The sequence below is a fragment of the Melospiza melodia genome, chromosome 5 (assembly GCF_035770615.1).
Source record: "Melospiza melodia melodia isolate bMelMel2 chromosome 5, bMelMel2.pri, whole genome shotgun sequence".
NCBI classification, from domain to species: Eukaryota; Metazoa; Chordata; class Aves; order Passeriformes; family Passerellidae; genus Melospiza; species Melospiza melodia.
The window spans coordinates 86,088,734-86,103,149 of NC_086198.1; the positions used below are offsets into that span (position 1 = coordinate 86,088,734).

The 14,416-nt window shown below is 37.8% G+C and overlaps 1 protein-coding gene across 2 annotated transcripts in view; it reads left to right on the forward strand.

Annotated features, from left to right (window-relative positions):
- The window catches only part of STIM2 (stromal interaction molecule 2), a 63,049-nt gene extending 48,890 nt beyond the window's left edge, over positions 1 to 14,159 (forward strand). The window contains exons 4-13 of one of the 2 annotated variants that reach the window (XM_063157755.1): positions 4,369 to 4,480; positions 5,134 to 5,249; positions 6,461 to 6,638; positions 7,502 to 7,679; positions 8,252 to 8,419; positions 8,612 to 8,712; positions 8,958 to 9,196; positions 12,473 to 12,674; positions 12,948 to 13,096; positions 13,485 to 13,657. In XM_063157755.1, the coding sequence (XP_063013825.1) occupies positions 4,369 to 4,480; positions 5,134 to 5,249; positions 6,461 to 6,638; positions 7,502 to 7,679; positions 8,252 to 8,419; positions 8,612 to 8,712; positions 8,958 to 9,196; positions 12,473 to 12,674; positions 12,948 to 13,096; positions 13,485 to 13,522 (1,481 nt within the window). In that variant the 3' untranslated portion in view covers positions 13,523 to 13,657. Of the gene's footprint in view, positions 1 to 4,368; positions 4,481 to 5,133; positions 5,250 to 6,460; positions 6,639 to 7,501; positions 7,680 to 8,251; positions 8,420 to 8,611; positions 8,713 to 8,957; positions 9,197 to 12,472; positions 12,675 to 12,947; positions 13,097 to 13,484 lie in introns of both variants that reach the window. The other variant, XM_063157753.1, reaches the window with a different exon arrangement.
- The last annotated feature ends 257 nt before the right edge of the window (positions 14,160 to 14,416 follow it).

Sequence of the window (14,416 nt, forward strand, 5' to 3'; positions counted from 1 at the left end):
TAGCGTAGTTAGAATGTGCTTTTTATGACCTTTGAATTTTTAAAAATCTAATTCTACAGACTGCTCTGTTTAGAGGAGTGACTGTGAACTATCATAGCTGTTTAAAATGTAGAAAACACTTCTCTCTGAGAGTCTTCTGACTTCTATTACTGTTGTTACTTTTCTTTCAATGTAAATGCCTGTGTACATGCTTGTTGTATGGTATTCTTTGTCTCCTCTTATAAATAAGCAGTATTATACATGTACTGCAGAGCCTTTCAGCTATTCACAAGTAACAAACTTAATAGCTACTGTTAGGTTAATATCAAAGGTGTAGTATTTTTTCTGCAAAGGCCTTGAAGAGGTAGTAGTTTTGAGTGTGGAAAAGGGGACTGTTCATCTGCTCAGCAGTATTTATTGATGTCTGAATAGCAGTCTTTGTACAGTTATCTCTGGAGGTTCTCTCACTCAGTGGCACCTGCTGTCTCTCTTTGCCCCTGTAATGGGCTGTGGTTGTGTGAATTTGCTCTCTGGAGAGCAGGGTGTAGGTATTTAGTCTTAGTAGCAAGAGGGCTGTAAAATCAGTCCAGAGCCTTCAGCTGGGTGGTTCTCTGACCTGTCTCAGTGAGTAGGGCTGGATGCTGCATCCTTAGTGATGCAGAATTGTCCCTTGGGACTTGATTTTATAGCCAAGTAAAAACTGTTCATAAATGCTTGGCTATTGTCAGACTAATTTGAATCCTATCAAAACCTAGTTGCTACAAACAACCTAAAAAAGAAAGTTTTTTTTTTTACCATTATGGCATATTTGAGCTTTAATGTATAGTATCTCCTATGGACTGCCCTATAATACAGAAAAACCTTCTTGCCTTCTATGTGTACCTTTTTTCCCCTTTAATTCTCTTTCCCTCTTGTAGAAAACAGGAGGTGAACTAAAGCCTGGTACATTATTTGTTAGGGTAAAAAGCTACAAAAATGGCTCTATATTTGGATGTGTGATCACCTGTTGTATTCTGATGTACTACTGCACAAGTGTTCTTGCAGCAACTGGGACTAAACTGCATACCACAAACATGTTGTGGTTGCCTTGCTCTCTAATCATTTGCTGTCTCAGGTTTTAAATATCTGGAGGTTGGAAATGAATGCAAGCAGGGCTTGGCTAAGGATGAGTTAGTTACATAATGCTGCATACTGCTGATGTTACTGCTGAAGGTCCTAGAAACTAAGTTTTGAATCCTTTTGTGTGATATGATAAATTTAACATGAAGATAAATGTAACACAAGAAACTGATAAATAGCCTGATCTTTTAATTACTATGGGTTAATAATGAGAAACTTTCATACAGGCCCAGTTAAAGCTACTTTTGCTGTCTTCACCTTCAGGTATGTTGGTAGAAGAGTTGAAAAGAAGTAGAAAAAAACCCCCAAAACTCAAACTTGTGGTTGAATAAAATAGCTGATGGAGGGCTAGAGACTGAGTACTGCTCTTCTATACCTGCCTGCCCAAAACATGTTGCTGACATCCTCTCTCTGAAGGTATCTCTTTGTAAAAAGAGTTGTGAGAGAGAAGAATGTTATAATTACTCTGTAATGCTAAATGCATTTAAGTTACAGTAATTGTGGATTGCTACTCTGCTGTCTGAAGTATACTGCTTTCTTTTTTGGTGATAAACTAAGGAAAAATTACAGCCTCAGCTAATTGGTGTGAATTGGCACCTTCTAATTGGCAGTGCTGATCAAGATGAGTTTCAGCTGCCTTGCTTGCCCTTCAGTACACCTGGTCCTGGTGAATATCACACTTGCCTCGTGTCATGTTTCAGTGCTGCTTGTGGAGAAGGGCCAGTTTGCTTTTCAGTACTTTATGCTGTTGCAGAACAAACATATCTGTATGTCATGAAGTCTTAGTGGAGACAAGTCAAGTAATATCCCTGACCAACACATGGTGTATGGAAGTTAACAACAAAAAGAAGCAGTCTGAACGTTTTCACTGATTGATAGCATAGGAAAGTAAGAACAGTGTAGTTTAGAGTCTGAGTCCACCTGCAAAATTTGGGCATCTGGGGGCACTGACACTGGACTTCTGTGAATGAAGAATTAGTTTACATAATAAATCTAAATTTCTTGCAAAATATGTATGTGAAAAGAGATTCAGATGTTGACATCCCAGAGTAAGAGATGGCAATATATATTCATAGCTTAAATGGTTGAGTGGTCAGTTAAAGGACACAACACAAATAAAGAAGTAATTGATATTATTTTTAATAAATGAGTAACAGTGTAAGAGTACAGAGAGTACAAGTTTCAGTTCTAGTTTAGGATAGACTGTGGTTGCTTCTTTTTGCAGTTTCTGTACTAATGGAGGTATCTGATACAGTGACAATAATGAATAATAAAGTGCTTTTTCCAGAGTGTAACTGATCTGTCTGGGAAAATTTCATGGATAGTCTATGAAGAAAACATCACACCAGTCTAAGCAGTGCAACAGATGTGATTTGCTCTATGGTAAACCACTTAAATGTGTAGCTAATTTCTTTCAGGATGTTTAGTCTTACTACTGGATTATAGAAACCTATAAATTTATGTAAAATTTGGCAGAGTGTCTACAAAATTCTTTGATCAGTAGAAGTGAAAAGTCTCAATGGTATTTTTAACCCTTGCCCATGATTTACAAACTCAGTGAATTGTGTGGCTTCTGAAATGGAGTGTTCTGTAGTGTCAGTGATAGTCTGTAGTGTGCAGTGGCTGTTTTAGGTGGCTTTTTCTCATGTCACAACAAAACAATGCTTTTACTTTGGATCAGTCATGAACATATTTCTAGAATGCAGTTAAGGTGATATCTTTCTGGAGGATTTTACCACTCTTTTGATACTTGTAATGACCAGCCAAAATGACTTTGAATGATTTGTAAATTGGATTGCTTATTATTCACATAACAGTGTTAAGAGTTTTTGCAATGGGGAAACTACTTATTTATAAATGGAGCCCAGATATTTTGCATAAAATCTTAGAGTAATGTGGTAAATTGTGATATTGTAATATGACAAAACCAAGTCTGTGTCAAATCAATACCTGACTGTAGCTTAGAGGGACAGAAGGAAATGGGACAGCAGACTGGGGAGGTTGTGTAGCCATTCATATGGATAGATTACAAGAGGTTTGTACCGAGTTTGTTTTTGAAGCTGTGAGTCTGTGAAATGTGTTCTGTCTCCACCTATCAGGAATGATAATAATCCTAAAATGTTTAAGCTTATTTTGCAGATGTGCTAATGTAGACAAGAGACCTAGAAGTCCTTATTTCATTTACAGTGTGAACTGAAATATGAATTTGAACTCATAAAAATTTCCATTGCCTGCAGCTTTACCTGTCAAGCTTTCAGCAGTGCTTCCTAAAGGATTATTGGCAAAAGTCACCACTGAGAATGTGTCCTATCATCTGTGCCTAGCACTGTCACATGAAGGTAGTGCTAGATAGAGAAATGTTCAAAAAACCCTCAATTTTTCATTTGAATACATGTCTGTCCAGAAAGGGACCATCCCTGTTTCTTTCCTATGCAGACAGACTTTTGCAGACTATAAATGGAGTGAACAATTTCCCTTCAGTTTTGTCAGTGAAGCTGCAAACTGCAGCAGCTGCTCTGTAAGGGACAGAAATGTGATTTTTATTTTTTTGGTAGTATCTGTGGGTAGTATTTTCTTAGCACATCTGTAGCTATGAATGTTTATGTAGAGTGTTGGTGTTATTAAGGAAAATTGTTAATTATTCTCTACATTTTTAGTATTTTTTCGTATTTTTGCATGTTATTCCACTTTTCTTGGGCATGTTTGAGAGATATTTAATAGCTTTCCTGTTACATTTCTTCTGTCTTTTGGTGTTTTCTTTCAGTCTCCTCTCTCCTTCTCTTGTCAGCTCCCATTTTGTGGTTAGAAGGCATAAGCCTCTAAGAAAATTCTTGTCAAAACAAGTTCTTAAGGCATCATCCTGGGGAAGATCTTGGTACATTGCCTCAAATGGTTACAGCACCAGCTGATGTGTGTTTAGTTCTGCAAGGGTAGCGAGGACAAAGGGGCTGGAATCAGTTTAAGGAGTTGAAAGTCACAAGATGCTGTCCTGATTGAAACTGAAGCAAAAGACTCAATTGTTCTGTGAAAGTTTTAGTAAAGAAATACTTCTATTGGTTCCATGCTTGTTTGTTTATAGTTTGCCTAGGCTTTCACAGGGGAGCATGTAATAAAAAAGGCAAAATGCCAGAAACACCTTGGTAATGCTAATTTTTCTGGAATTATATTTGCCTAAGCTCTTCTGGTTATTGTAACCTGCTTTTCTACTGCTTGTCTTCTGAGCTGTTGATTTTTTAGTAAAAACCTAAGGTAATTGAATTCTTCTTTCAGTTCATAACTGGACTCAAGAGGACACTCTTCAGTGGCTCTCAGATTTTGTTGAATTGCCCCAATATGAAAAGAATTTTAGAGACAGCAATGTCAATGGAACAACACTTCCCAGGTAAATATATCTTCTGGATTAGTTTCAGATAATTCTCCATAGGTTGCTACATTAGTTTAAATGGTAGGAACAACTATGTGAACCTAAACTCAAACAAGGTACAGTCAAATGCAGGAAAAGAGAAGTGTCCTTGCAGTTTTGAAGAGGTGGCTGCAGTTTTTTTTCTGCCAGAATATTTCAAAATGCAACTTCCCTAAAAGTTTTATTTCTTTTTGTGGGCCTTATCAAAGGTCACATAATTCTATGTGGTAGCAAACTTCCTTTTGAACATCTTCTGATTTATTGTATGGGTATATAGTGCTATGTAACTCTAAAATACCTTTCCTGGAGCATAAATACCACACCTGAGCATTGCATGTATTTAGGAGTTGGTGTCACAAGTCTGTGAATATACCTTTAACTGTGCAGAATGGGTTTATTTTTTTTCCAAAAAGAAAAGAATAGTTAAATGACTTTATTTTCTTTTTTTGCCACATGCTGATATGCATTTCTATAGCATTACTGCTGTATTGTATTTCTCACTCTTAATTGCATAGCTGTAATCTGTGTAACTGTGGGAAATGCTACTGATGTCTTTTTTGCATAGAGTGATTTTGAATATAGTTTATGGAATAGGTAACATTTTGTCTATTTTGTCATTTTGTCATTAACAGGATAGCAGTAAATGAACATGCTTTCATGATCTCTCACTTGAAAATAATTGACCGGAGTCACAGACAGAAGCTTCAGCTTAAAGCCTTGGATGTTGTTTTGTTTGGACCTCTCACTCGTTAGTAACTTTTTGGAGTTTTTTTCTTATCTCTTGATTGTAGGAATTCAACAGAGCATACTTTCCATGACACTTGATAGTGTAGATAGGACAGCTTATCTATTTTGTGGATGTGCTGATGGATTGCTTGGCATGCGTTGTGGAACTCTGCAATGAATTAAAAAAAGTTATTTAGGTGCTGTGAGCAGAACAAAGGTTCACTTCTGTGTGTAAGATCATGTAGAAATTTTAGTATAACCCCACTTGACAGATGGGTGTTGGCTTTTGTGTCACAAGAAGTGTCCTCTAAATATTTTTGACTGTTTAAATTGCATTTATGGCTAAGGTTACATTCATTTCTCAGTTAGCTTGGACAGTACAGCTGGGATGCCGAAATGAGAGGGGATGACTTTCCCCAAGAAGAAAAAATGAGATGGTGATGCAAATCCAACACCTGTGTTTTGTGCATACCTGAGTTTAAGTGCAGTTAAATTTAATGCAGGAGTTCCACATCTGGCCCATTTTACCATATGCAGCCATGTCCATAGCTCATCACCAGCGCTCTGCATGCCTGCTTGCACACAGTTACAGCTCTGCTCTGGTGCTGTGCATGTCAGGTGCTCCTGAACTACTCAGGCCAGATCTGAGCTGGAGTCACTTTGTGTTAGACCTTTAATGCTCACAGAAACTGTCTTTACAGAGGTGCAAGCGACTTTAAAATTTGTATTAACAAAGATGTATTATGTGAATCTTGAATTTGATAATTTGACAATCCAACTTTTAAAAAGTGCTGCTGTTACCATTTTGATTTTTCCCAAGTGCATTTTTAACTCAGAATAGGGTATTTAAGAGGGTGCAGACTGGAAAGAACTTGCTCAAATCTAATTACACCTCCTACTGGCCTGATGCAGTGCAATTGTGGAACTCTATTTTAACTCTAAGTAAAGGTACTGAGTATGTACTGTGAAGGGGTTTAGTAAGCTTTTCTCAGTCTAATGAATGTTTTAGTATAGATGAAGTAAATTGTATTAGAGCAGACCTGCTTATGTTGTATGAAAATGCTGTGGAATACATTTGAAAGACAGTTGTTGAAAGTGGTTTGAGGTAAATGAGCTAGAATTCTGTTTAGCATTAGGTTCTGTCACCTTTTAGGCTGGGGAGAGGGGGGGGAAGGCCTTAATCTGTTGTCTGTATCAATGAACTAGTTAATGATGGTGTTATTCTCTGCACAGGTCCCCCTCACAACTGGATGAAGGATTTTATATTAACAGTTTCTATAGTTATTGGTTTTGGAGGCTGCTGGTTTGCATATACACAGAACAGAACCTCAAGAGAACATATCACAAAAATGATGAAGGACTTAGAAAGTCTCCAAACAGCAGAGCAAAGTCTTCTTGACTTGCAGGAAAGGTATAAAACCTAAAAGAAAAAAAAAAAAGTTGTCCTTTTGTTTTGAGGTTAAACATAAATGCAGATCCTTTATAGTCTTAAGTTTTTTGCATTAACTGCCTTTGGATTGTGTTCTTCCCTTTGTATGGCAATTGTGATTTCAGTGGTGCTGATTTCTTGGGTAGAGATTGCTCCTGGATATTTTAGCAGGCAATACAAACTTGTGGATGAAGGTAGAGAATAGAGGCTGAGTTTTTCCTACAGATTTACATGTATGTATTGTTGTTTTCATATAATTACAGTTTATTTTAAATAGTTAAATAGTCAAGATTGAAACAGACCTGAGCTGTTTAGTTTCTATTGCATATATAGCAGTGTGAAAGCTGATAGTCTGTGGTGCACCTGTAACACAGTTGTCTATAGAGATTTGTATTTTGATACTACACTTTTAATGACAGTTCACTTAAAAGTTTGGGTATTTTGCCTGGCATGGATATCACGTTGTGTGATGTAATTGCTGCTGATTCACGAAGCTTGCAGAGTCTTTATTATCGCAGAGTGGTTGAGGTTGGAAGAGACTTCTGGAGTTCATCTTGTCCAGCCCCTCCTGCTCAAGCAGGTCCATCTAGAACAGGTTGCCTAGGACCATGTGCAGGTGGCTTCTGAATATGTCCAAGGATGGAGACTCTACCACCTCTCTGGGCAACCTGTGCCAGTGTTCAGTCACTCTCATGGTGAAAGTGTTTCCTGATGTTCAGATGGAACTTCATGTGCTTTGGTTTGTGCCCATTGCCCTGTTGCTGGATGCATTTTGTTATCCTGAGGACTACAACTTTTAACAAATATGCTGTATATTTTCTCATATTTTTTGTTCAATTCTGAAGGCTTGAGAAGGCACAAGAAGAGAATAGAAACGTTGCTGTTGAAAAGCAAAATCTGGAGCGCAAAATGATGGATGAGATCAATGATGCAAAACGTGAAGCTCATCGCCTCAGGGAATTGAGAGAGGGAGCTGAATGTGAGCTCAGCAGGCTCAAATATGCAGAGGAAGAGTTAGTACAGGTACCTGCCAGCTGTTAATAAATCTAGCGTTGACTTTAAATTGGTCCTAGTTTTATTAGATCCTCAGTAGTGTTAAAAACAGCATTCCCCAAATGCTGGATTTGAATGGAAAAATTCTAAGAGTTCTTAATGATTGTCTGTCAGTCATGCCATTATCTAGTAAAATAATCCTGAAAATATTAGAAGCTGTAAACTTTGTATATTAGCTTATCATAATATTTTGGGATTCACAGAAAAAAAATACACAAAAGCTCATTTTATCTTGTTATTAGAAGAGAGAGTAGCTTTGTTTCATCTGAGCAGCAATAAACTTGGATTTGTTGTACCAAAAAAATTATCATCTTACAAAAATATTTAAACTTTGAATTAGGGACTGTATAACATCGGAAAAAATATGGAAGGTCATATGCTAGATTTCAGAGCTGCCAGATCTGCATACCTGACAACAACCAGCACACACCAAAACTCTGTCAAGCTTTGCTATTTTGCTGTGGGCTATAAAGGTGCTTATAGTTCACCTGTTAGTTCTAATGATACTTTTGGTGACACTTTCATTTCTTCTTGATTGCTAGGTTCGCATGGCTTTAAAAAAGGCTGAGAAGGAGTTTGAGTTGAGAAGTAATTGGTCTGTTCCTGAAGCTTTGCAGAAGTGGCTTCAGTTAACACACGAAGTTGAAGTACAATATTACAATATCAAAAGACAGCATGCAGAAATGCAATTAGCAATTGCTAAAGATGAGGTAATAAATTATTCTTCAGCTACTTAATTTTTCTGATTTGTTGCTAGAGATATGAAATAGTAAACACAAAGCAGATAAGCATTTGTGTCTTTTCTTTGAATTGTTGTTTGCTACATGTCAATATTGCTAATGTTTTGTCATCTGTTAAGTATATTACTAGTTTTATGCATTTCACTTTACTTTGCTTTTTAGGCAGAAAAGATAAAAAAGAAGAGAAGCACTGTATTTGGAACACTACATGTTGCACACAGCTCCTCCCTGGATGAAGTGGACCATAAAATTCTTGAAGCAAAGTAAGAGGTTTACTGGGACAGGATGCATATTCTTTTGTGATTATTTGCTTCTGGAACAGAACTCCCGGAGAGTTACGGAATTGAGTGTCTTAGTGGTTTTGCACTTTACAAAAGCAATTTCAAAAATACTAAAATGTGAATATTTCAACAGCTGTAATGGTTCTTCTGGTATGCTGGAATGAATGTGTTGCTTTGCTTTATCAATAAGTACAGTGTATATAATTTTAATATGTGCCTTTTTTCAGGAAAGCACTCTCTGAGTTGACGACGTGTTTGCGGGAGCGTCTTTATCGATGGCAGCAGATTGAGAAGATTTGTGGGTTTCAAATCGCACACAATTCTGGGCTACCAAGCTTGACCTCCTCTCTCTACTCTGATCACAGCTGGGTAGTTATGCCTCGAGTTTCCATTCCTCCCTACCCAATTGCAGGGGGAGTTGATGACTTAGATGAAGACACTCCTCCAATAGTTTCACAGTTTCATGGTAAGTGATGAGCTCAGTAAAAAGAAAGGGGAAAAGTTGTGAGACATGGGATTTTCAAATCAGGTGGGAGAAGAGTACTGAAATCAAACAGGATTAGATCAAAGTCAAAAAGACCAAAATTCTCTGTAGGATTTCAGATACTAGCTCCAGTGGGACTTAAATGGCAAAGTTTTGCAGTAAAGATAACATGAAGAAAAAGCCTCTCTTTTGTTTCAGTGGGGGAGTGGGGCAAATTCAGCTAAGGTTTTGAAAGTGGTTGTCAACCTTGGATTGCTACTTTAACAAAAGTTTGTAATGAATAATGCTGAGTTTGTTAGCTCAGATGGAAGGGATGAGGTTAGTCCAGGGTTCCTTGAGCTATGAGAAAGATCACATCCTTTGGGAGGCCGCATGCTACATAGCCTTGTGCACATTCTTTAGTGGTTGGAACAAAATCCTGTTGTTGTTCAAGGGAGGCTTTCAGACGGAATGTTTGTGTTTGGATACAGTGGGTCGGTTGTTTGAGTGTCCATCGGAGAGGCAGAGTTCTGGAGGGATAGAAGTCCAGCTTTGGTTAAAGTATGATCAGAAGAAATACACTGGGGATTCAGACCACCCTTACATCATGAGTCATTGTGTCAGAACAAGAGCCTGCTTCATGGAGCTTGTGATTAACTGGACTCCAGAGGCAAATTGAAAAGATGAGCTCCCATGCAGTTATTCAAACAAGCTGTTTGAAGCTGAGGAATGAGTAGGAAGGCAAACTATCATGTGGCTACATTTTTCTTCCAGGGCTGGGATTCTCAGAAGAAATTCAAACTGTATTTTAAAATAGCGTAAGGTCGCCACTTTGCTGGCTTTACTTAGTATGCCTTGGGCACTGGTTTTTCTTCTTAATGTACCAACCTTTTTTTCTGCAGACCACAGTGAAAAGTTCATTAATCCTCTTGCAACTTACTGCAAGTTCTGATCACTTTTAAGGAATACTGTTTCTCTAGTTGTCTTCAGTGCAAATACTTTGATTTAAACCCTAGCAACAAATTTATTGGAGACCCAATGAAATATGGATTCCTAGAGTTAAGCATCCAATTCTGTATTGAGAAGTCTGTGGTCTGATTTCAAAATGAAGAGCTCCATTTATTGTCGTGATTTTCCAGATGGTCTAAAATGACAACACTTGGATATGTGTAAAAAACTTCACACTTGGGAGTTTTTTTAGTCACTCTTCTCATTTAACTCTTGCTTAGAAGTGAAGCCAGAGAAGAAAGTGCACTTGATTCAAAGGAATTACGATTCGAAAAGGACTGTACTGTTTGTAAGAGCATACTTAGCTGAAACTTTACTGTATGAGGAAAATATGCTAAATGATCTGTTGTTGAAACTAGTGTTGAGGAGTCAAATTATTGTAGGTTAGTTCAGTAAATACTGAATTATTCCCATCCTTTAGACAGAAATAACAAATACACCGAGGAAGGACAGAAGCATAATGGCTCGTCTTGGTCATGAGGCTTCAGACAAAATGCCCTGTGCAGGAGGTCACTTAAGAAGGGGGCTATTTCCATCACTGGATCTAAAGGAATGGGATATTGCCTGGCCCCAGCATCCTTTGGACTCATAAACAAAATTTGAAATGACAAAATTTGAAGTCTGTTGGACAGGCTTCTTTGTGCCAGAGCAATTGCGTTGATAGGCTTATATGGTGTCAAGTAATAGAGCTGTTTGGTCAATCTCAAGTTGAAGAACAAAAATGGATTGAAAAATAGTGTCTGACACTGGAAAAAAGTCCTTACAGCTGGAAGGTAGTAGTGAAACTTCTATTTTTCCATTGACTCATTAGGATTCAGCTGGTTCCTTGATTTAGTGAGCTTCATTTGCTCTGGAAAATTCTACATGTTCAATTGTCATAGCTGAATTCTTCATATCCCTGTGTATATACACCTACAAAGGATCAAAATGCTTGTTACTTCTCTGAAAATTCACCGATGGTGCAGTCTTGGTTTGTTTTTTTGTTTGTTTGTTTGGTTTTTTTTTTATTTTTATGCCAGTAAGTAGGATGGTATCTGATTTACCTGGACCTGTAGCAAAATTTCCTAAAGAGATTCTTACTCTCTTATCTCAGTTCACATTTGCTCTTTGAGGATTTTTTTTTTTTTTTTTTGTAATTACACAAGATGATTTTTGAGCTCCTAACGTGCTTTTACGGTCAGTAGTTTAGTAAGTAACTGCACCTTTTAGTAAGTACTGTTTAGATTTCCTGTACTAAAAGAGAGTGGACTACTTGTCCTTTTCTGAGATTCTAGGAAGGGAAACTGTAGCTTATATGATGATAAACTGGCATTGCAGAAAATAAAATGTATTTTGTCAGGCTAGACATCCTTGTCTACAGAAATAATTGAAGGGATTTTTAGCGTGTTGTGGTTGTTAAACAATTTTGAACACCAGTAAAGGTGTGGTGTATCTTACGTAAGCAGTGTTGCATTCCATGGGACAGTTTGAGGAGGAGTGCGAAAATCCTGAGACTTGTAACAGCTAGCCTGGAAAGAGGTCTGTAGGTTTTTTTTCTGTACAAGTATTGCTGCCTAATAATCTTTCGAAGGAGGAATTGGATTAGGAACATTTGAGTTTATCACTTCCTGTTGGGTACTTTGCTGATGAAGTCTTGCGTGGCCGTCTCCACCCATTCTTAGTATTTTTACTTCCAGAAATTCATAGTTAGCCTGGCAACAGACAATGTTATCTAAAAGAAAGTTCTTGATCTTAAAGTTAGGTTGAATTATGTATTTTCTGTCAAGTTGTGTAAATGAAATTGGTCTTCTCTATCTAGCCTATTTTTCAAGTAGTGTAGTGTATATCAGTTGGCTGTTTGGTTAGTCGTACCTACATTGCAAAACTTTTACATTTTTTTCTAACCTCCAAATCACCACACAAAATGCAGGACATTGTGTAACATACTAATTTCAGCACCGCTGTTTTTAGATTATGAAGCATTGGGAGTTTCAGTAGAATCTTTCTTTTTGTTCTCAAGAGAGCACAGTGAGCCAGAGCTTTGGTGTACTTGGTCAGGGTAGTATTTGGCAGGCACAAAATCTCTGCAGTTGCATCTTGATTAGCTGCTTCATCTGACTGTAGAATGTATGAGGTGTGTCAGTCTTTGTTCCTCTGAAACTGTCAAGCAATGTCAAAGTTGTTTAAAAGTCACTGTCTCCGAAGCAGATACCTGCTACTTAGTCTTCAGAGTAGATACTGTTAACATCAATGTCACTTGGAGGGTTTTGGTTTGCTTTTTCTCTGCCTCAGGGTCCATTGTAAAAGCTCCCAGCACTCTGGCAAGAAGCAGTAGCTTGTGTAGATCAAGACGCAGTGTTGTGCCATCATCTCCACAGTCTCAGCACGCTCTGCACTCCCCTGACCCTGACATCCTCTCTGTGTCGAGCTGCCCAGCTCTCTATCGAACTGAAGAGGAGGAGGAAGCCATTTACTTCTCTGCTGATAAACAATGGTACGGAGACTAGCAAACAGCACTTGCAACTCTTGATAGGATTATTGAGACTAACAGTTTAGAATTAGAGGTTAAACCAAGCCAAAAGTTAAAGTAATCTGTAGGATAATATAAATTAATATAGTCTACGTGGAGCAGAGAGTTCTTGTCTGGTATGTGTATGTAAATAGCTAGCATGTCATGTACAGTTAAGTAATGTTACAATCCAGGGTGCACTGAACTAACCCTGATTCTCCATTACAATATGTTACTGGCTCTTACATCTGAAACTAGGATCAAAAGCAATGTCAGCTACTGGGCGAAGAGGAGATGGATGGTAACACAATTCTTACAGCATGTTGAGCGTGTACCTACTCTTGTTACATGGCCTCATAGGAAAAGGTTAAATTCCTTTTGGAAGGAGCAAATGAGCTTGTTGAAAGGTAGGGACACTTGTCCTGAAGAAACTTTTTGTATATGATAGGCTTAAATCTCCTTCTTTCATTTCATAACTTTTCCGACTTCACGTGCCAGAAAGATAGCCTTTGTTCTTTGAAGTGAAATACAAATGACTATTTCTGGGCGGATGCTGCTGCTCACAAAAGCAAGATTGCACAAACTAATTCCCTTAAGTTTAGATAATAAAATGATGTAATGCAAGTTGTAACTTAAAATGTTTAACTTAATTTTTTTTTGTTTAATTAACTACTAAGGAAAACTGTGGGTGGTGCTTTTAGACTAATGTTATTGATTCTGAATTAATTTCCTTTTTAACTCTATGAAGACAATTGTAGTTTCATTATGTTTTCTTTTCTCTCTGCTCTGACTCAGGGAAGTACAGGAGACAGGTTCGGAATGTGACTCCTTAAATTCATCCATTGGAAGAAAACAGTCTCCTCCAGCAAGTCTTGAGATGTACCAGACAATTTCTCCTCAGAAAGTATCACCAGAAGAATTCTCACTGGAGGAATCATCTACGGGAGACTCCTCTTCTCTGACTGCAGATGTTTCTAGGGGCTCTCCTGACTGTGTAGGCATGGCAGAAACTAAGAGCATGATCTTTAGTCCTGCAAGCAAAGTTTATAATGGAATCCTGGAGAAGTCTTGCAGCATGAACCAGCTTTCAACTGGGATCCCCGTCCCAAAGCCTCGTCACACCTCGTGCTCCTCGACTGGCAGTGACAGCAAACCCAGCCATGAAGCTGCTTCTGTCCCCAGGATAAGCAGCATCCCACAGGACCTCTACCAGAATGGTGAAAAAAATAAAAAGCCATCAAAAATAAAAAACCTCTTTAAGAAGAAGTGTAAGTGAGGTTGGCAGAAGAGAACCTATAGTAATATTATGAGAACTCTATTTTTTAAATCTTTAGGAATGTAATTCCATTTGAGCATCCCAGAGTGGATGCCCCAATGGAATACTCTGTAGGTCACCTATATTTAATGACTGTACTGTCAACGGTTGTGCCAGCTGTCAATGAGAAATCATTAAAACGTTCAGACAGTTTACATTCATTTCTGCCTATTTATTTCTTTATTTTTTTAGGTTGTCTTTTTCAGCTTTTTTTTTTTTTTTTTTACTTTGATTTGTTGAGCTTTTTAAAGTTTATTCATAAACCATTTTTAAGCCACTCTGGACTCCTAAGCTTTAATGGACTAGTAAGCCTTCCTGGGCTTGCCAAAGTTTCTTGTTTACTGGAGCATCTTCCTATCTTTCCATAGAAATAGGACATTTATCTACTGGACTTTATGGAAAATAAAAGAAG